This window comes from Engraulis encrasicolus, chromosome 9 (genome assembly GCF_034702125.1).
Source record: "Engraulis encrasicolus isolate BLACKSEA-1 chromosome 9, IST_EnEncr_1.0, whole genome shotgun sequence".
NCBI lineage: Eukaryota > Metazoa > Chordata > Actinopteri > Clupeiformes > Engraulidae > Engraulis > Engraulis encrasicolus.
The window spans coordinates 21,214,877-21,235,780 of record NC_085865.1 but is presented as its reverse complement, the minus strand read 5'-3'; the positions used below and the strand labels follow the sequence as shown (position 1 = coordinate 21,235,780).

Genomic DNA, 20,904 nt, shown 5'->3' with positions numbered 1-20,904 from the left:
GCAATGTTGTTATGATACAGTTGAGCGTTTTCAAAAAAGAGTGAATAGGCACATTGACAGTTCCATCTGCAGTTAGAGGCTACAATATTCACACACTGTACAATTATACATACTCCAGTTTTAATAAATACAAGTACTATTTTCCGACTCCATTATTCTCCAACTTTCCACATACAGGCACATACAGGTCTGTGGTGGGTGTAGACCAGAGCAAACGTAGCATTACAGTCTTGAATGACCAGTTGCTGTGATCTCTCTCCCTCTCCCTCCCTCAGCTGGTGAGCAGGTGCAGAGGTCCAAGGAGCAGGTGGAGGGGGTCAACCTCTCCATCCTGAAGGCCCTGGACCGCCTGGAAGACTTCAAGGTCCAGCTGGAGGAGTCTACCTCCACCGTAGCCGAGGCCAGCAGCACCACCCGCAACACCAACCAGGTGGTCACCGACTCAGAGAAGACCAGTAAGTCAGCGGTGTCCACCTTATTACCACACCCGTTGACACCACACATTTCAACGTCGTGCTCCCACACCCTTTCCTGTCTGTTAGTTCCGGTTAGGTTGCCCCTAGACCTTCTGAATGATTTTGTCTCTGCTACCAAGATAGTAATGGTGCCGCTCTTGTAACCATGGATTATAATATGGACTCTCTTGGCATTTGCAGGCCTCCGCACAATTATCTTGTTACTACACACAGAACGTCTGGGTCTGATATTCTGGGGCAAGGTTAGAGATTTGGTTCCCAACATAACATTACAGCACACAAATGGACATTTCAATCGTCCCACCTTTAATCAGAGCTCAATTCGGCAACTCCAGAACCTCTGTACAAAATTAGTACAAGGATACGGTATGGTAAGATGGTGTTATAGATACCTATTTACTGTAGTAAATGGTCCGCCTCTAATCTAAGTAGACAGAAATAATGAAATAATCATGTTTCTGAAATCATCAGATATAGCATAAGATATTATGACTATCTACTGGTAAGTGTTAAATGTAGCGTTCAGTCCAACACGTTATGTCATGCACCGTTCCTCAGATCTTTCAGCCCTGTGGCTATTTTTAGATCACAAGTTCAGACGATTTCAGAAGCTGAAAAGCACAGATGACTCACTCATCATCACTGTGTGGATGAAAAGATATGTCTACTTGATTTGAATGCACACAGGAACAGAGCCTTAGAGAGATGAGGCTCTAGAAGGCTCTACATGTAATGTGACATGTTAAAACTTCAGCAGCAGGCTTTACATTTACTGTACCCTTCGAGTCAAGTTGTTGAATAATGAATACTGAAATGATGATGTTGTTTTTGACAGCGACCTCTGGATTAGGGATGTTAACCGGTAGCCGTTTAACCGGTAATCGACCAGATCAACGTTAACCGGTTAAAATTTTCTGCCACCGGTTAACCGCCCCTCCACCCCCCCCACACATACACTACGCGCACACGTGTTATTGGTGTTGTATTGAATGGAGAGATATGATCACTCAATATCTAAAAATGATAAATGTGAGCATGAGCCGTCCCATGGTGGAATTTATTAGCGCAGCCACAGCACAGAGGCAACAGTTTACCGGTTGCTATAGTGACTATTTGTATGCCGCTGGACTTGACCGGTCTTTAAAAAAAAAAATAGGCTAAGAAAGCTAAAAAAGAAAAAAAATAGGCTAAGATTACCGGTTAACCACGGGTTAATGAGGCTCAGTAGCCGGTTAAGATTTTTTTAAACATTTTCACCATTCCCACTCTGGATATAATGTGTTGTTACGTTATTAAACTTTATTAAGTGTAAGCCTGACATTAACACTTCAGGTCAAGCTTTTGAATGACGTGTAATGTGAAAATGAGGATGTTGTTTTGACAATTATCTCTACTTATATACAGTAATGTTAAAGTTTCTGTTCCATTTTTCAATTCAGACCTTAGGTCTAGCTATTGAATGATGAATAATGGTGTTGATTTTGTGGTTGTTTTGCTAATGACCCTTGGTAATTTTAAATTATCCTCTGGTGGTGTGTGTGTGTGTGGGTGTGTGTGTGTGTGTGTGTGTGTGTGTGTGTGTGTGTGTGTGTGTGTGTGTGTGTGTGTGTGTGTGTGTGTGTGTGTGTGTGTGTGTGTGTGTGTGTTTGTTTGCGTGTGTGTGTGTGTGTGTGTGTGCGTGTGCGTGTGCGTGTGTGTGTGCGTGTGCGCGCGCGTGTGTGTGTGTCCATGCAGCCAATGAGGCGACCTCTAAGCTGGAGGAGGTGGAGGTGCGTGCGGAGCGGCTGTTTGACCGCATGAAGCCTTTGAAGGCTCTGGGGGAGAATCTGGGCAGGAACCTGTCGGACATCAAAGAGATGATCAGCCAGGCCCGCAGGCAGGCTGCCTCGGTCAGTACACACACGCACACACACACACACACACACACACACACACACACACACACACACACACACACACACACTTCACACTCCATCCATCCTTGCATCCTACACACTTCACACTCAATCCATCCTTGCATCCTACACACTTCACACTCAATCCATCCTTGCATCCTTCTACCCATCCATCTTTCAATCCATCAATCCTATTCCAGAAACCAATTCAAACACATAGTTTCATAGAAAGCATAAACAGGCGTCCTCTCATACAGTATGTCAATGATTTCCATAGCTCTGGCTTTTGAAACGTCAGTTGACAAGTCAGTTGACATACACCGTGCTTGATCTCCATTTCATCTCATTGTGCACTTTTTTCCCGTGTCATTTGCCAGATCAAAGTGGCTGTGTTGGCCGAGAGCGACTGTGTGCGGGCCTACAAGCCAGAGGTGCCGTCCAGTAACATCAACACTCTGACGCTGACGGTGAAGACCACGGAACCCGACAACCTGCTCTTCTACATGGGCAGCAGCTCGGCGGTAAGCCTGGAGCCCAACCCATTTGACCGCGGATTTTATGTGCCTCAGTTATCATCAGTGTTGCGATCATATCTTATATATTGCAAGTACATGCATCAGTATTGAATGCATCAAGTTAGTAATTTGGGCAGCAGCTCTGAGGTAAGCCTGGAACTGAACCGCTTTTGAGGATTTTACATGCTTCAGTTAGTATAGCAAAAGCAGCGCCTTATTAACAATTGTTGGAGTGACTCAGCACACACGTAGCCTATTGTAGACACTGAATCTCTTTTGAAGATTTTACTGTGTATGCATCGGTTGGTATTGCGAAAGCAGTGCCAAGCAACTTAGTATTCAGTGTGCGCGCACTCACAAACACACACACATACATACATACAGTAGCCTGGAGCTGTACCTTTACAAAGCAGAGCTCAGCAGTGCAAGATGCAGTAAATAAATATGCATTTTTTGAAATGTTTGATTGTTATGCTTCAGTTGAAGTCAGAAACTAATGTAGCATCTGTAGAAAATATGAGCAAAAAAGAGAGTAGTGTGTACACATTCATTTATACAGCTTAGAGTGTACAGATTGATTTCAATTCAGAAGCCTGTCGAAATATTTGCACTCACCCTTTTTTCAAGGTCAATTGTGCTGCCGATCAAAATACTAAGCAAACATGGCATGCTTATGGGTCCATGTTTTACATGATCATATGTTATGGTGCAGTTGTTTCTGTGTAACTGGTGGACTTAATGGTCAAGTGTTGTGATGTGGTTGTTTCTGTGTAACCGGTGGACTTAATGGTCAAGTGTTGTGATGTGGTTGTTTCTGTGTAACTGGTATACTTAATGGTCGTGTGTTGTTGTGGTTGTTTCTGTGTACCAGGCGGACTTCATGGCCCTGGAGATGCGGCATGGGAAGGTGTCGTTCCTGTGGGATGCCGGCTCGGGTCACGCCAGGCTGGAGTACCCAGACGTGCACATCAACAACAACAAGTGGCAGAGGATCAATGCAACTCGGTAAGTGTTGCTCTGTACTATCGTTCAGTATGCACATGTTGTACCCAGAAGTCTTTATTAGATAAAAAAAAATGTGTAACACAAATCAGTCTGGTACAATTATAATAACAACATTCATGTATTTTATACTTTATACACTTGTTATACAGGTACTTAATATACTTCAAACTATACACAATATACTGTTAAACAACAATGCGTGATCGTTCCTTAAAGCACCAGCTGATTTCATGCCTTTGCAGAATCCATATACAATATTTGCAGGGCTCTGGATTAACTTTTTTTATCACCAGCCAAAATGGCTAGTAGATGTGTATCTCACTAGCCAAACACACACTTACTAATGGGTCAAAGTGGCAAGTAAGTTGGTCTTTTCTACCAGCCAAACTGAAATTTCACCAGTATTTGGCCGGTGGGCTGGTGTTAATTTAGAACCCTGAATATTTGCATATAAATACATGCCCTTATTAATCTCATCATTGTCATTCTTTCTGGTAGTTTTGGCAGGCATGGCACTCTGTCAGTGCAGCAGCTGGACTCGCCTCCCATGCCCCCAGTGAAGGCCACAGCCCCTGGACAGTCCACCATCATGGATGTTACCAAGGACACCTGGATATTTGTCGGCGGTCTAGGTGGCCAAGTCAAGGTCAGGCACATGTGATTGAATTGAGCTGGATTTGTTGTTGTTGTTGGTTTTGAGAAAAGTACAAGAACCATGTATGTATGTACTATTCATAAATATAGCATAGAGTAGTATTATGTTTACATCCCTGACCTATAGGAGAAGGGTTTTTTTCACACTTCTAATTATCCAAATATAATTATTTGTGTGAAACATATCTGTGTTGGATCCTAACAGTTTTTCCCATTTTTTTACTACTACATGCTTATGTCAAATGTTTCATTTCTATACAGAAATCCTCAGCTGTGAAGATGACAGATTTCAAGGGCTGTATGGGAGAGGCCTCCCTCAACGAGAGGAACATTGGTCTGTGGAACTATGCCGAGAGAGAAGGCCTGTGCCGTGGCTGCTTTAAAAGGTACCATTACCACCGGCGACCCGGGATCCATTCCGGACTGAGGTCCTTTGCCTATCCTTCCCCATCTCTCTCTCTCCCCACTCGTTTCCTGTCTCTCCCGTACTACATACTACATCGTATATCTATTACATCACTATATTTTATTTGTCTGAAATAAATCCTAATTATAACACACATCTAATTGCTTTTTTGTGTTTGCAGTCCTCAGGCAGAGGAGACGTCTTTCCATTTCGATGGCAGTGGCTACTCGGTGGTGGAGAAGTCCCTCCGCCCCACCTCCACCAGCATCGTCATGTTCTTCAAGACCCTCTCACCCAATGGCCTGCTTCTCTATCTAGCCTCCAACGCAACGGTAACACAGCATACACTATTTACTCCACCACGCCAAGAAGTACTAAAGCTTTGATGGTTGTCAAAAGCTGTTTTAACGATCTTCATTAAAATCCGTATCAACATACTCTATAATCGTTCGCCTCACCTGAACAAAGATGGCCAGGATGTTGTTACAGTTAACATTGTTTGCTGTTCTTGGTGTGAGTGATGCTTTATCCTACATGTATTTATACTTGCAAAAAGGCAAAGGGAAAGCATAATGTTTCTTTGGAAAGATGCATAATCTGTATATGCATAATCTGTTTGCAGAGAGACTTTTTGTCCATTGAGCTGGTGGATGGAAAAGTGCGATTGACCTTTGAACTTGGATCAGGGCCCCTCACCATGACAACCACCAAGGCCTACAACACAGGAAGCTGGTTCAAGATCGCCCTCCAGAGAAACAAATGCAAATGTAGGGCATTGCTGAAACACACACAGTGAAACATTGAATGAGGAAATGAGATTGAATGAGGAAGCAAATGCTGCTTTGGTTCAGACACTGGAAGCTTTTAATACTGCATGCGTTTAAATGGTGTGCAAAGAGTGTCACATTGTATTCATTTGTATTAAGTGACTCAGCAGACTTAGCAGACACTTGTACTTCCTTTATCTAAAGTAACTTCCAAAAGAGGGCATATACAAGCTACAGATATAATGGATGTTTAATGGACACACAGGAAATGAAGGCATATAGCGAGTATTAATGCAGTGCTGCTACTGTCACCCTCCTGTAGTGTAAACCACAGTGACGTGCTGTGTGTGATGAAGAGGTTGTGTGTCTCTCTGCAGGTCACATGTCCATAATGGCAGCCGACAACACCTCCGACCGTGAGGTCACAGAGGCGGAGGCTCCAGGGGCGGCGTCTGACCTCAACCGCTCCGACCTTGACCCCATCTACATCGGAGGGCTGCCCATGTCTCGGCCAATCAGGTACGTGTCTAGCGCAGGTGTCTTCTTTGCTCTTTCTGTACTTGAAACATTGTCCCTGTGCAATGCCAATTAACATCTTGTAGTCTTCAAGTGTCAGATCAAGTTCACTTCTTCCATGTGGCTGGTTTATGCCTACTCACAGTGTCTCTAAGCAACTCACGCCCACGATTGGCACAACTTGACACATGCTTATTGGCATCACAGCTGATTTAGTTAACCTTTTAAACGATGCAAACATTCTGTTCTTGTAGGCGACAGGTCGTGGCACGATCGTACGTGGGCTGCATCAAAAACGTGGAGATTGCTCGCACAAACTTTGACTTGCTGAGGGACTCCTATGGTGTCAAGAAAGGCTGCGTTCTAGAGGTAAGTTAATCTAACTTCAAGAAGCTTTTCAGAACACTTTCTCTCCAAGAGTATTTCCCTCACTCACTTTGTATATGTCTTTGCTTATCCTCAGTTTCTCGTCATATCTATCAGTTGTTTTTATCATCATTATGAGTCAGTAAGTGAGTGTACAGTAATGTGAAATGTACAGTATGTTTCATGTAATATGATGTGAAGCCTGAGGAAATGTGGGCCTTGTTGCAGTTCATTTCCTTGAGGAGCATCTATTATGTGACATTTCACATTTACTTTTTAATAATTAAATTCATCTGCTGTATTTTAACACCTAATCTACAGTAATGTGCTGTGGCGTGCTGTGTTTTCACCACCGAGTTAGTGACGTACTTAACACATTTGGGGCACTCTGAGGAAACAGGTGACGTATTTACTGTGTGTAGGAAGTCTCACTTTGACCCTGTCCATTCATTATGATGAATGATGGCGAAGTGTGTAAAGTGTGTAAATACAGTATGAAGGCGTATGAACTCTTGCGTGTCCCTGTGGGGTTTGCTGGCCCATATTCCTGTGTTATTGTCGTCCATCCACATTCTGTGTGACGATAATCACATGAACACTTACACACAGCATGTTGCAGTCAACATATGGGCACACTTGTTGTGAATACACAGCATGTGGTGATGGATTTGCAGATGTGCTTTACCGTACAGAAGCAAGCGACAGAATCTGACAGTAAACATACTGTGCACACACACACACGCTCCCACACATGCCCACACATACACACACACACACACACACACACACACACACCTACTTCTGTGGTGATAGCCCATGTGTCCACAGCCAACAGTAGTGATTTCCAACCAGGGTTACATGTACCACTAGGGGTATGCAAGCACACTGCAGGAAGTACATGGGGAAAAATAATTATAGCAATTGAACAGAGCATAGTCATATTATGATAGAAGAAAATATATACATAGAACATGAGTGAGGGGGTAGTCATGATACGTATAACAAAAAGGTTTAGGAGGTATACAAGACAACAAAAGGGTTGGGAAACATTTTCAGCGTCCACAGCATGTAGTGCTTAAGGACTTACTTTATGGTGGTGTTGACCCCCCCTGTGTGCCTCCTCTGTAGCCCATCCGCAGCATGTCCCTGCTGGGAGGAGGTTTCCTGGAGATGCCCTCCCTCACCCTGGACCCCCAGATGGAACTCATGGCCACCTTCTCCACCAAGAACAACACCGGCCTGCTCCTAGCTGGCTTTGGGAAGATGGCCAACCGCAAGCGCAGACAAGCACACCAGGTAGACTTCATGCCATGAAGCACATTTAAGAGTTGTTGTTTTTTTTTGCAACTGCTTATGTACAAAAAAAGATATATGACACTATTCCTTAACCCGATATTCATATTTCATAACTACCTTTAAAGATGGCAAAACCTAATACAGAAAATCCAATGTGGTGTTAAGTGTTAAGTGTTGTAAATTTAAGTATTGTCCAAATCAAAGTGTTTTCCTTGTCAAAGACAAGAGCATGCTTCTGGGTGGTTAAGAGTTATTTGAAAGGCCTAATGTTTTATGGGTAATCCACTCCTGTTAACCAACATAGAACAACATGATTCAAATAGGTGGCATCTCTTACCAACATATGCATAAGAATTGGCAACGTTTAGGCAGGAACCTATTCAAGATGAGTTTAGTTGTTCTTAGCAGCTTTTTCAGAATTTCTCTGAAGTTTAAGAAAATGAAAACTTTTGTTCTCTTCTTGAGAACAACAGAGTCAGGGTTGGCCAAATGTGTATATTGTAGCATAGAGCTTAGAGCAGAAGAAACTCCCACACTGTGTCTGTTTCCACAAGCAGCTATTTTGAGTAGTTCATTTATTTATGGTCTTGAGTTGAAATGCTATGTCAAAGAGAATAGCTGTTGGTGAAAGACATGTAGTCATTCTTCTGAGTTCTGTTTATTTTCTTTATGTGCATATAGGATTGCTCATTCTTCTTATTCTTATGGAGAAAGTGAATTCTATCTTATTATTCTCTCTCTCCCTTTCGGTTTACCTCTGTCTATTTCCTCCCCCTCTCTCTCCCTTTCTTTCTTGTTCTGTTTCTCTTTCTCTCTTTCTTCCTTTGTCTCTCTCTCTCTCTCTCTCTCTCTCTCTCTCTCTATCTCTCTCTCTCTCTGTGCAGCCGTTCCTGGCGGTCATGCTGGTGTCTGGTCGGCTGGAGGTGCATGTCAACATGGCGGAGGGCGGCTCCTCCCATAAGGCTGTCATCAGATCCTCGGCAGGAACCTTCGCTGATGGAAAAGAGCACTCTGTCATCCTGCAGAGGAACAAGAGGTGAGTGCCACTCACTCGCCCTCGCTCTCGCTCTCACTCTCACTCTCGCTGACAAAACAATATGTTGCCATAGAGACAAGATAATGTTTTCACTCACAGTGGGTTAGTGATTCTTTTTTCACTTCTTTGAATTTTAAATCTAACAGCTCCTAACAGTACCACATATGTGTGTTGAAAATCCAAAACAGTCAATGTCCAAAACATTTTTCTTCTGAAAAAAATACAGCAAATGCTGTATAATTAATCACAGCAATACTGTACAAACCACACACACACACATTCACAAACACTTTCAACAATCCTTATTTTTTTTTCCAGAGCCCTGCAGGTGGTGGTAGATGAGGACCACCAGACGTCAGTGAAGCTGGGTTCATCCAGTGACAAGGGCTCCCTGATGCTGGAGAACTTCTACATGGGCGGCGTCCCACCAGGAGAGGGCAGCAGAGTGCTCTCCTCCACCACCTCCTTCTACGGCTGCATCAGGAACGTCGCCCTCGACGCCAAGTGAGTCATGAAGGAGGCAGACAGTCAAGCCAACTCAAGTGCTTTTACTTGTCACATACATTTTACATGAATGAAATGAAAGGGCCTCTATGGGATCTACATTCTACTAAAATGCAATAATTCTACTGAGATACAGTAGATGTGTCATTCATGGGTTGCAAGGATTTCTTTTTGATGATACTATGTACACATTTCAGCTTGCATAAAATAAAGTGTATTATGGCCTATTGTCTCAAGAATAAAAGCATTAACAATAGAAACTGAAAAAAGAAAAGCAACAGAAAAGCATCAGTTTTTGGATGGTGTTTTGATGTGTGACTCTTCTCGTTACTTGTACAGTAGCAATATTGTCTTCTGCCATTGGCTGTAAACATTGACTGATCTTGAAAGATAACCACAAACGGAAGAAAACCTAAAGATAAGGAAAAGATTATTTGTCAGCGCATATTTGTTTCCTATGTGGAAGAAGTTCTAAGTGCTAGGAAATTCAGAAAGGATGTGTAGAACATGGATTTTGTTGATGTGAACAAGACAAGAAAAGGAAGGCACTCCATGTTTACAAAAGCCAAACATATTTAAAGTTGTTTCATAATTTGGAATATTGAATTTAAACTTGAAACAGTGTAAGACAAGTGAATGCACCACACAAGGCACCCCAAAGCACACTGCAATAGCACAGCGCTGCAATAGTCATTGTACTACACCACTAAGACATTAAACTGAACCTTTAGTAATAGCACTACGACTTGGTCATTGACATTCTGGTAACAGCAAATTTATAACGCCGTGTTTTAACTGGCTAAGGTTCATTCTTCAAACACAGAACCATTTGAAATCAATATCCTGTCACTTGTATCCCATGTCTTTATTTGTCTTCAGCGGTCTGAGTTATATTTCATTTGAGAGATGAAATGCTGGCCATTGATTACTACAGTTCTAAACTCTTGCTGTCAATAGACTATTAGACCTTTCTAGTGACTGCAAGTGTACTATCTTCTTCTTTTCACCAGGCTGTTAGACCTATCCAGTGCGCTGCGGTATGAGGGGGTGGACATGGACAGCTGTCTGCTGGAGGAGAGGCCCAAACGGGTGGTGCTGCCCGACGACCCGGAGGCGGAACCCACACCCGACCCGCCCCGACCGCCCAACACTCCACCCACGGAGCTCAGCGCCATCACGCCAGGCTCCACCTCGGTAAGCATTTCAGATTTACAAAGCCATCAGGCACTAACAGCATGATTTGAGAAATTGAGTTAAGAAGTGGTTAAGGAGATGGGCTTAAGATAAGAGGGTTGCAGGTTCGAATCCCACCCTTTCACTCCCTGTGTTACCCCATGACTGAAGTGCCTACCCCACACTGCTCCAGGGACTGTAACCAATACCCTTAAAATAACTGTAAGTCTCTTTGGATAAAAGCATCAGCTAAGTGAAATGTAGTGAAATAGTCCTTTAACTGAAATTTACAACAAAATGTAAAGGATTGAAGTTTAGCATTGTAAGTTGACTTTCTGACATGGCAGATGCAGTGATTTGTCAGATTGAATTCAGACTTGTGACTAAACAGCTCGCTCCTTCCTATTAAGAAATGACATGAAAGGATCATCACTGCCACATGTAAAGCATGTTTGACATGGCAGAATGACATCATCAAAGGAGTGATTCCCCTGAGTTTCCATGTTCACATAGCTACAGGGTTTTTTTTCAGTTTCTGATCTCGAAACATCAAAGCACCTGCCTACTCAAAACCACATCCTCACACATAACATAAACACCAAGTTTCCTTTTAACTACAATTTGTCATTAATGAATTTGGACGACATATCATCATCCAAATGAGCACATCACACAATTGGAATATTATTAAATAATGTACAAGATGTGCAATGTGGTCATCGTGATTCATTCTTTCCAGTGCCATCCCAAAAATGGAATCATTTCTGCATCACACACATCTACTGTACAGTATGTATTACTGCTTTAGCTTGTCACCATGCAGATTCCTGGCGCCACACAAGTCCTTAAGAAAACATTCTTCATCATTTGAGTCCTTTGAGCTTCTTTTGTTTTATGGCCACCCAGTGGCATTCTTCAGCTGCTCGTGTGACTAATCAGCAGGGACAGGATATGAGGGCAGACACTATCATTCATTGCTCTCATTCTAAGTAATGGGTCCATTCACAGACCTTCTAGCACAGTGTTTAAACATAATCACTCTGTCTGTCTGTCTGTATCTCACTTTATCTCTCGGTCTCTCCTGTCTTTTCTCAATCTTTTTTGTTCTCTCTCTCTCTCTCTCTCTCTCTCTCTCTCTCTCTCTCTCTCTCTCTCTCTCTCTCTCTCTCTCTCTCTCTGGTCAGTGTGCTACTAGGGACAACACGGCCACCCTTGAGGACTCTCACCAGTTTGGTCTCTCCAGGAGCAGCCACATGGTCCTGTCCTTCAAGAACAGGACAGTGAGAACAAGGTGAGCCCACCCAACATCAACACACCACGTATCCACTGTCCATCCGTCAGCTAGCTCTCCCACTACTCTCTACACTCTTCTCACATTCCCCGTCATCCCAGGCGCTCGGCAAGCCCTTATTAGGAGCGGAACGTCCAGGAATGCCCTCCAAATGGTTTTCATTTTGTCAGCTGATATGATGAGAAAATAAATAAAGCCGCCTGCTCCGGCATGAGGGATGTAAGTCTTTCTAGTGGATTAGGAAATAGCCACAGAGTTCTGGAAGAGGCCAGAGATCCATCTGTGGTGCATGTGGAAGAGGCAGAAAAGCTGATAGGGGGTGTGGGGGTAAAGGGGTCAGTTGTCCTGGTCCCAGGGAGAGGGGGGGTGGGGCAGAGTCGGGTCCCCATCACATTGCATTTATTCTATTGGATGGGGGGAGCCCTTTCATATGACTTTGTCCCGGGCCCAGCCAAAGCTGACATCGTCCCTGTTAAGAGGCAGAGGACATACTTAGCTCTTGCCAGACACCACAACAAAATTGCAGTTATCCCCCGTTGGTTTGAGGACATCAATTATCCTATCATCCCTGTCAGGATCCAGACATCAAGCGACTCATCAATTGCGAGGCATCCTGTCCATTAGTGTTTGTGGAGCTCATCCGTCTAAATATACTCTATATGGTTTATAATACCACTTATGCAAAGTGAAAAAACGGAGTGCATATCTAATAGTTCCTCATTAGGTAATGGCCTGATTCACTATCTCTCTTTCTCTCTCTCTCTCTCTCTCCCTCTTGCTCTCACTATCTCTCTCTCTCTCTCTCTCCCTCTTGCTCTCACTATCTCTCTCTCTCGTGCTCTCTCTTGACGTCTCCATTGCGTCAGTCTCTTGGCCTCAGCTCTCTCTCTCTCTCTCTCTCTCTCTCTCTCTCTCTCTCTCTCTCTCTCTCTCTCTCTCTCTCTCTCGCACACGCGCACGCTCTCTCATTGCCTCATACACAGACTCTTTCTCTCACTTCCTTTGTTTACTCATGTCTTATTCATGTAGCTGATGGAGTTACACAAATGCACACACACACACACGCACACACACACACACACACAGACAATAGGCACACACAGTAGGCGTACAGATCGTAGCTACGTAGGCCCCCTTGAGTGTGCCAGTATCAACCATGTTTTTTTTCAGTGATTTACGACTGGTCATTCCACTTCAGTACACACAATTCAGTATACACACACACACTCCTTACAACTGGAATGCAGCACAATGAATGGAACAAAGTCCTCTTATCATCAGCTGTATACACTACAGGAATGTGATAGCAAATACACTGAATCGTTTGATTCACGAGAAGCATGTTGCTTGGTGTAGTACATAATGTATAGGTCAAATAGAACTGCCGACAAATTAAATTTCCAGATGAAAAAGAATATCAATGATGGATGAATATACTGTACCTTGTAACAGAATGTAACAGAAACTATAATAAACTAAGAAACTGAAGCTGAAATGGATGTATGGCATTCTTTATAGTAAGATAAAGCATTTTTCATGGGTTTCGGTGGTGTTTTACTTCATTATACAGAGTTTAAAATGTATGAATGCATGAAATGCAATTTAGTTTGAAACATGCTTTACATATACTAATACCTTGCTGACCTGAAATTATTGGCAAATGACTAATCAAACATTCTGTTATTGGTTGTATCTGCATTACTTTACAAGAGAATACTTTACGATACTTGCAATGCTTTTCTATTCGGCAGTTTCACGGTGAAGCTGTCTGCGCGCACGTTTGCGAGAAGCGGGGTGCTGTTCTACATGGCCAATGCCAACCAGCAGGACTACGCCGTGTTGCAGGTGCAGGGCGGCCACCTGTTCTTCAGCTGTGACCTGGGCAAAGGGGCGGGCATCGCCACGCTGCCCAAGCTCATTAACGACGGCCTCTGGCACACCGTGAGTCATGTAGCCCGCCACATGTCACCCCCCCAACCCCTCTCTCTCATTCTCTCTCTCTCTCTCTCTCTCTCTCTCTCTCTCTCTCTCTCTCTCTCTCTCTCTCTCTCTCTCTCTCTTTTTCTCAAAAGTTCTGTCTCTCTGTCACCCATTGCCATATGTCCTCTCTGTCTCTCCTCTCCTGCTCTTTGTCCTCTCTGTCTCTCCTCTCCTGCTCTTTGTTCAAGTCCCTCTGTCTTCCACCTTCTGTCTTTTTCTGATCTCTTCCTGTCTGTCTCTGTCCCTCCTCACCCCTCTCTCTATCTTGTCTGTCCATGCCCCTGCAAGTCATGTACCTGTATGTATGTGTAACCCCCTCCCCTTTTTTTCCCGTTTCCATTTCTGTATGTCTGTATTTTCGGCTTTGTTCCCTGCCCTCACCACTGCTCCAGTATACTACACCCAATACTTGTGAACACCATTGGCAACATCAATAACAAACACAGCACAATAAGGCCACTGTTACAGTGTGTGAGGTGGATTATGGTAGTCAAACATGAGCCAAATTACATCATTTGAGGAACATTCCACTACAGGTTGAACAGGTTAAATTCAGGCACTTAGCAACTCAACTGTTGTGTATCATTACATTACGTGTTGTTTTATAGGCCTATATTTGTGATTTAAATTAAAGTTTGATCATTTGAAGTCTTAGGTTTCTCCATCTCCTCAGTGTCCAAATGTTTTAATGTCATTAGTAGTTTAACTAATGTTTTAATGCTGTGCTTACTTGAATGCTGAGTTGTGTATAACAGATTCCATTGACTGTGTGTGTGTGTGTGTCTGTGTGTGTGTGTGTGTGTGTGTGTGTGTGTGTGTGTGTGTGTGTGTGTGTGTGTGTGTGTGTGTGTGTGTGTGTGTGTGTGTGTGTGTGTGTGTGTGTGTGTGTGTGTGTGTGTGTGTGTGTGTCTGTCTGTACAGGTGAAAGCTACATTTGGTAAGAAGAGTGTGTCTATCAGTGTGGATGGGGAGGAGTCTGCACAGGTGCAGGTGAAGGGCCACACGCTGGATGTGGAGGGAAAGCTCTACCTGGGAGGCCTGCCTGTCACCTACAACGCCAGGAGGATCGGAAATGTACGTTTGCAAACCACCTACCTTTTTGGAAGATATTGTTTGGGCTTTCACACCTCTATTATTCAGACAGGATAGCAAAAGAGGGACACAAAACAAATGGGGAGAAAGATGGGGAAGGATCAGGAAATAACCTTGAGTCAGGATGGGCCCCTTGTCACAGTGTAATAGTTCAGGCTCCTTAGCACATGGAGGCATTGCTGCCTACAGCATGCCACTTAGTTAATTCCACTTCCCCATATGGAAGTACTGTATATGGATATAGCCAAATTCATCCTTTCAAATTTAGACAGAATGCACCATTTAACCCATTTTGTCCTAAGCCCTTTTTGCCCTCTGCCTATTTAAATCCCAAATATCTCAGGCTCCGAAGCACATATACAAACATGAAATGAGTTACATTTAAAAGCTAGGACCCTAGTTTTGCCTTAGAATGTGTTCATTCAGCTCTAACTTACCCACATTTTTGATAAAACAGCTCAAATCTCAAGAACTTGAATCAACGTATATGTGTCTCCAGGACACAATGGGTTAATGCATTTACACCAACCAAATGCTCTCTTTTGGAGACAGGCCCCATACTCTATGTCCTAAGAACAATATTATTCTTGTGTTTACATAATTGTTTATGGAATGACATCATTGTGTGATTAAGCGATCAATTTGCATGCATGTTGTTGTTACGTAAGAAAGCATATGATTAAACATTTACATTATTTGGGCCATTGGGTCAGGTCAATGCAATGAGACCCCGCGGGGCCATAGCACTGCCGGAAAGTGAATCTCCGGGTACGCAGTCACAGTACAATAGTGCAGCGCCCCGCGCAATTGGATAGCCCATACGGCAATGTAAAAGGTTACCCCAGAGGTTCATTAGGGGAGCTTATGGGGTGTTACATAACCTAACCCCTCTCTTTCCGTCTCTCTTTCCGTCTCTCTCTCTCTCTCTTTCTTTCTTTCTTTCTTTCTTTCTCTCTCTCTCTCTTTCTCTCTCTCTCTCTCTCTTTCTCTCTCTCTCTCTCTCTCTCTCTCTCTCTCTCTCTCTCTCTCTCTCTCTCTCTCTCTCTCTCTCTCAGGTGACCCACAGTCTGGCGGGCTGCATTCAGGGTGTGCTGCTGAACAGCGTCAAGTTGAACATGAACCGGCCGCTGTCGTCCCATGGCACAGGAGAGTGCTTCAGCACGGCACAGGAGGGCACCTTCTTCAACGGCACTGGCTACGCTGCATTCGGTGGGTACAGCAAGACAATGGAGCATTTGGACACAGAAGGATATCTACATGTTTACACAAAAGCAGCACATAGATGCCTGTTTTTCATACAGTTGTAGGACACAGTTAACTGGAATGCCAAGGACAGTCGTAGCCACATATTTGATCGAGCCTAATCAGAGAGAGGGTTTACCGTCTCATTAAGAATATTCTATGTTCTATGTTATGTGCTCTCTCTCCAGGTCCAAATGATAGGGGGCTATAAAGTTTAACGTAGGCCTATATCGCTTGGCTGTTTATTGTTTCCCTAAGGATGCTGTGTCTAGCAATAAACAAGACCTCACACTACTGTAGTGGGAATCCTTCTATAACTGTGGGTGGAGATTCTGGCCTACAGGGCTGAAGGTTCTCAGCATAAGATAACGTTTGAAATCAGGTGTTATGCAGGAGGCTAAATCTTAACACTTGCCAGTATAATATACGACTGGTTATTATTACAGAAAGTTTCATATTTTTACCTTGATATGTCATGATCGCTATCTTCCATCTTCAGTCATTATTGTTGTTTTATGATGGCCCTTCATCTTAATGTTCTGTGCAATGTCCATGACCACCGAAGCAGCTCATGATCCTCTCTATGGGATTTTAACATAGGGGTGTACACATTTTGATTTCCCAAAAAATGGAAAAATATGTAATTTCAGTTGTATAATGTAATGTCATATAATGGTAAGCTTCACAGATGATGCATTTTGGAAATATATTGTGTGCTTCTTGAAATATTACTCAAAATGTTACTTTTCAAAAGGGGTTGTACTCAATTATCGGTGTGCACTGTGTGTGTTCTCTCTCTCCCCCCGTAGTGAAAGAGGGCTACAACGTGGGTTCAGACATGTTCCTGAGCCTGGAGTTCCGCTCCACCAGCCTGGACGCAGTGCTGCTGGGAGTCAGCAGTGCCAAGATAGATGCCATTGGCCTAGAGCTCATCAATGGACAGGTAATCAATACACAGTAATCCGGCATCCCATAAACACTCTACTGTATATTCCAGATCATGAAAATGCCATGTAAATATATACATCCAATTTTTAGACTAAATCCAAATACTGTATTAGAGGGAAGGTAGATCATTGTTGTCATTCATGGTAATGTATTTTATTGATTTTTGCTTAGATGTATGCTCATGTTGGCTCAAAAGGTTAAACAATACATCATAAATGTCATCCAACACAGTATATGCAAAATTGAATGGTAGATTTGCATATATAAAGACAGATTAGTTGAAAAACGTTTTTTTCGTACTATAAATAGACCAGTGTTTGCTGGAACAATATTTGCTGTGTTCGCTGCTGTGTTTGGCAGATTTACACTGTACAGTAGATCCTAGTCAGACATCCTAATAGGTGTTAGCAAACACTGTGCTTCTTGTATGGAAAGACCAGTTTCCAGAAAGGTCTGGAGCAGACAGACCTTGATTCAGCCTATAGTAGTTTGATGATGATGCTTGTGTTTCTGGTTACATTGCAATGTAATACTTGGGATTCCACATGATTAACAGAGGATGGTGATGATGACGACTATTTGTGTTTATGCGTTTGTGTGCAGGTGGTATTCCATGTGTACAGTATGATAGGATGATGATGAGGAGGATGATGATGATAATGATGATGATGATGACCGTGTGTGTTTGTGTGCAGGTGGTATTCCACGTGAATAACGGTGCAGGCCGCCTCTCGGCCACCTCTCGGAGTAGCCGCTGGTTCTGCGACGGCCGCTGGCACACGGTGGTGGCCAAGAAGTTCAAGAACAGCATCAGCATCACAGTGGATGGCATCACCGTCACCACGGCCAACCCCTACCTCTCCTCCACCTCAGCCGAGACCAAAAACCCCATCTATGTTGGCGGCTATCCAGGTATGGAAAACACTACACTCCTCAGTGTCTTTCTCTGTCTATCCACCTTGCACTATCTATCTGGGCTCGGCCCATTGGTCAGACAGCCGATTAGTCAGGCAGATGTGCGAGACCCTCAGGCTGCTGGGGTGGCATGTCTTTAGTTTTCAGACAAAAAACATTCACGCACAAAAGCATGCCTTTACTGATGGTTAGGGTTAGGAATTGTTTTGGTTTGGGCATAGTTTTAACTTTTAATTTTAACTGGAACGTGAATATTTACAAAATTATAACGCTAAAACAATTGTATACTGACAGAACATGGCTTTACTGACTAATGTGATGTCGGACTAATGGGTCTCTTTTTTAAAGACTGATACATACTCAGTGGTCACTTGTTGGACTAGTGGGCTGTCGGACCAATAACATCCAACCATATTATCCACTAGTCACATGGGTGGCGTGATGCTAGCATTGGAGCTCTCATAGGATTTCCGGTTATTGAGTGTGGTCCATAGACTTTAATGGCAACCTTACATCAGAGCTAGCAAACTGGAAATTCTATCAGAGTTCGAAATGTAAACAGTAAGGCGTACTGAGTAAGCAACCAGACTTTTAGTAGAGTATTGCATTTCATCCAAACGGTCTTCTTAGTTCCGTCAGGAGGAGCTACATCTTCATAATCATGCCAGAATGAGCAAAGCTGTTTGGAGCTTCCAAAAAATAGCTCAGTTGCCTACAATTGAGCTCCTTTGTGTACTATCATGAACCGAAACAAGAGTCTTCACAAACGTTTGTCATCACTTATTGCTTTCCTTCTCATGAATGAACAAAATGAGAAGTGAAGCTAATCATGTCACATTCAAACTCTATTCTATTTCATCAATTTCATATAGTACTTCTTCCCCATTCAAAACATTCAGATGTACTGTACTGTGTTTCTTCAGTATTATTTGGACTCCTTCTGACATGTAACTCTTGTCTTCCCCTCATCTCCCTACTCAGCTGATGTGAAGCAGAACTGCCTGAGTTCCCGGACGGCGTTCCAGGGCTGCATGCGGAACCTGCGTGTCAGTCGAGGAGGTCACATGACCGACTCTCTGGACTTCAGCTCCGCTTTCCTCCTCAACGCCGTCGTCCCCAACTCCTGTCCTGGATCAACTACTATGGCCTAAACACACACACACACACACACACACACACACACACACACACACACACACACACACACACACACACACACACACACCAGCCCTTCATCAACGATGGCCTAAAAACAACACACACACACACACACACACACACACACACACACACACACACACACACACACACACACACACACACACACACAAGCCCTGCATCAACTACGGCCTAAAAACAACACACACACACAGCTCTCGTCCTTCCTGCCCCGATCCCCCAGTACATTCCTTACCTCGCCCCCTCTTTGTGTATAATGTTTTGTATAAAAATTAAAAAGAATTAATTTTTTTATTTTGGAAAAAAAGAAAACTTTAAAACCTGTCTAAACTATGATCGCTTGAATGTTGAATACAAGGCATGGACGTTATTGAATGTCTTTATACGTTGGAGTTGAGAAAAGGTCAATAGCATTTACGAAAAAAAGTTTCAATAATGTTTATGTCTGACATGTCTTAGAATCACGCCTGTTACAATGCAAGAAATGCAATGGAATTCTCAGGAAAAATGTCTTTGTAATGTAACAATTGATTTATTTGTTGATTTTGTAATAAACAGCCAGATCCCCTGGCATACTCTAACAAGCTCCAGATAATTGTTTTTCCAAAGATCCTCTCTCCAGGAAGAAACAAGGTCTAGAAACCGAAACCGAAGTCGTGACTGCCATCGATTTTGTCCTTAAATGGATGAAACCATCTAGAATTGTGGGAGGAGAAACGTCACTGTCAGAGGCTAGCGCCACACGTGTGTGTGTGTGTGTGTGTGTGTGTGTGTGTGTGTGTGTGTGTGTGTGTGTGTGTGTGTGTGTGTGTGTGTGTGTGTGTGTGTGTGTGTGTGTGTGTGTGTGTGTGTGTGTGTGTGTGCGGTAAGTGGGGAACTATGCCCAGTCCTCAGGGTGTGAAAGTCAGTCAGCGAGCATGTGATATTTTTTCTGTGGCTTTCTTAGATCTTCAAAGGAAAAAAATCTGGGATTCATTACATTGTTACATAACACTTGGCTGATGATTTTATCCAAAGTAATTTGCAGTCATTTAGGTGCAGGGTATTAGTTACAGTCCCTGGAGCAATGTGAGGTGCGTTACTCAAGGGCACGTCAGTCATGGATTACATGGGATTTGAGCCTGCTGCAACATTCACAAGGCAAACTCCCTAACCGTTTGGCTTGGCTGAGGCTGCCCTACCGAAACTACCTCCGAGTCCACAAAGTCCAGTCCAGTCAAGGTTCTGTCTGGAATAAACAAGACCACTTGTAAGTAGTGACAAGCACAATAATTCTCTAAAATGGATGAATCCATTTTTAAAGGTGCACTGTGAAGGATGGTGACCAGAGTAGGTATTGCAACTTTGCTGCTCAATGAAACTGTGCTGCCTATTGCCAAATGTTATCTTTTTGTGAATATCTACAAAATAATAAACTAATATTTCCTAGTATGACCAAAGTACAGCAAGTTTTGCAGCTACAGTAAGAAAGTGTCTATTTCTGGAAATTCAAAATGGTGTACATGGTGAAGATGCACCTTTTCATGTAAAGTGCCATTTTTGATGGTGGTAAGTATTCATCAAAAAGGTAATATTTGTGAATGGGCAGGATGAACTCTGGAAAGAAACTTCAAAAAATATTACAAGGTGTACCTTTAATTGTGGGTGG

At 43.2% G+C, this 20,904-nt stretch overlaps 1 protein-coding gene across 1 annotated transcript in view; it reads left to right on the top strand.

The window, feature by feature from the left end:
- lama1 (laminin, alpha 1) overlaps positions 1 to 19,840 on the top strand; it is a 94,184-nt gene extending 74,344 nt beyond the window's left edge. Inside the window, exons 43-63 of the mRNA XM_063207560.1 lie at positions 276 to 455; positions 2,211 to 2,365; positions 2,749 to 2,892; positions 3,758 to 3,891; positions 4,390 to 4,537; positions 4,807 to 4,931; positions 5,133 to 5,283; positions 5,574 to 5,718; positions 6,096 to 6,237; positions 6,489 to 6,603; positions 7,729 to 7,896; positions 8,781 to 8,932; positions 9,251 to 9,436; positions 10,447 to 10,630; positions 11,794 to 11,900; positions 13,652 to 13,841; positions 14,802 to 14,954; positions 16,028 to 16,181; positions 17,024 to 17,157; positions 17,858 to 18,074; positions 19,059 to 19,840. Of these exons, the coding sequence (XP_063063630.1) occupies positions 276 to 455; positions 2,211 to 2,365; positions 2,749 to 2,892; positions 3,758 to 3,891; positions 4,390 to 4,537; positions 4,807 to 4,931; positions 5,133 to 5,283; positions 5,574 to 5,718; positions 6,096 to 6,237; positions 6,489 to 6,603; positions 7,729 to 7,896; positions 8,781 to 8,932; positions 9,251 to 9,436; positions 10,447 to 10,630; positions 11,794 to 11,900; positions 13,652 to 13,841; positions 14,802 to 14,954; positions 16,028 to 16,181; positions 17,024 to 17,157; positions 17,858 to 18,074; positions 19,059 to 19,228 (3,254 nt within the window). The 3' untranslated portion in view covers positions 19,229 to 19,840. The remainder of the gene's footprint in view (positions 1 to 275; positions 456 to 2,210; positions 2,366 to 2,748; positions 2,893 to 3,757; positions 3,892 to 4,389; positions 4,538 to 4,806; positions 4,932 to 5,132; positions 5,284 to 5,573; positions 5,719 to 6,095; positions 6,238 to 6,488; positions 6,604 to 7,728; positions 7,897 to 8,780; positions 8,933 to 9,250; positions 9,437 to 10,446; positions 10,631 to 11,793; positions 11,901 to 13,651; positions 13,842 to 14,801; positions 14,955 to 16,027; positions 16,182 to 17,023; positions 17,158 to 17,857; positions 18,075 to 19,058) is intronic.
- Positions 19,841 to 20,904: the final 1,064 nt, after the last annotated feature.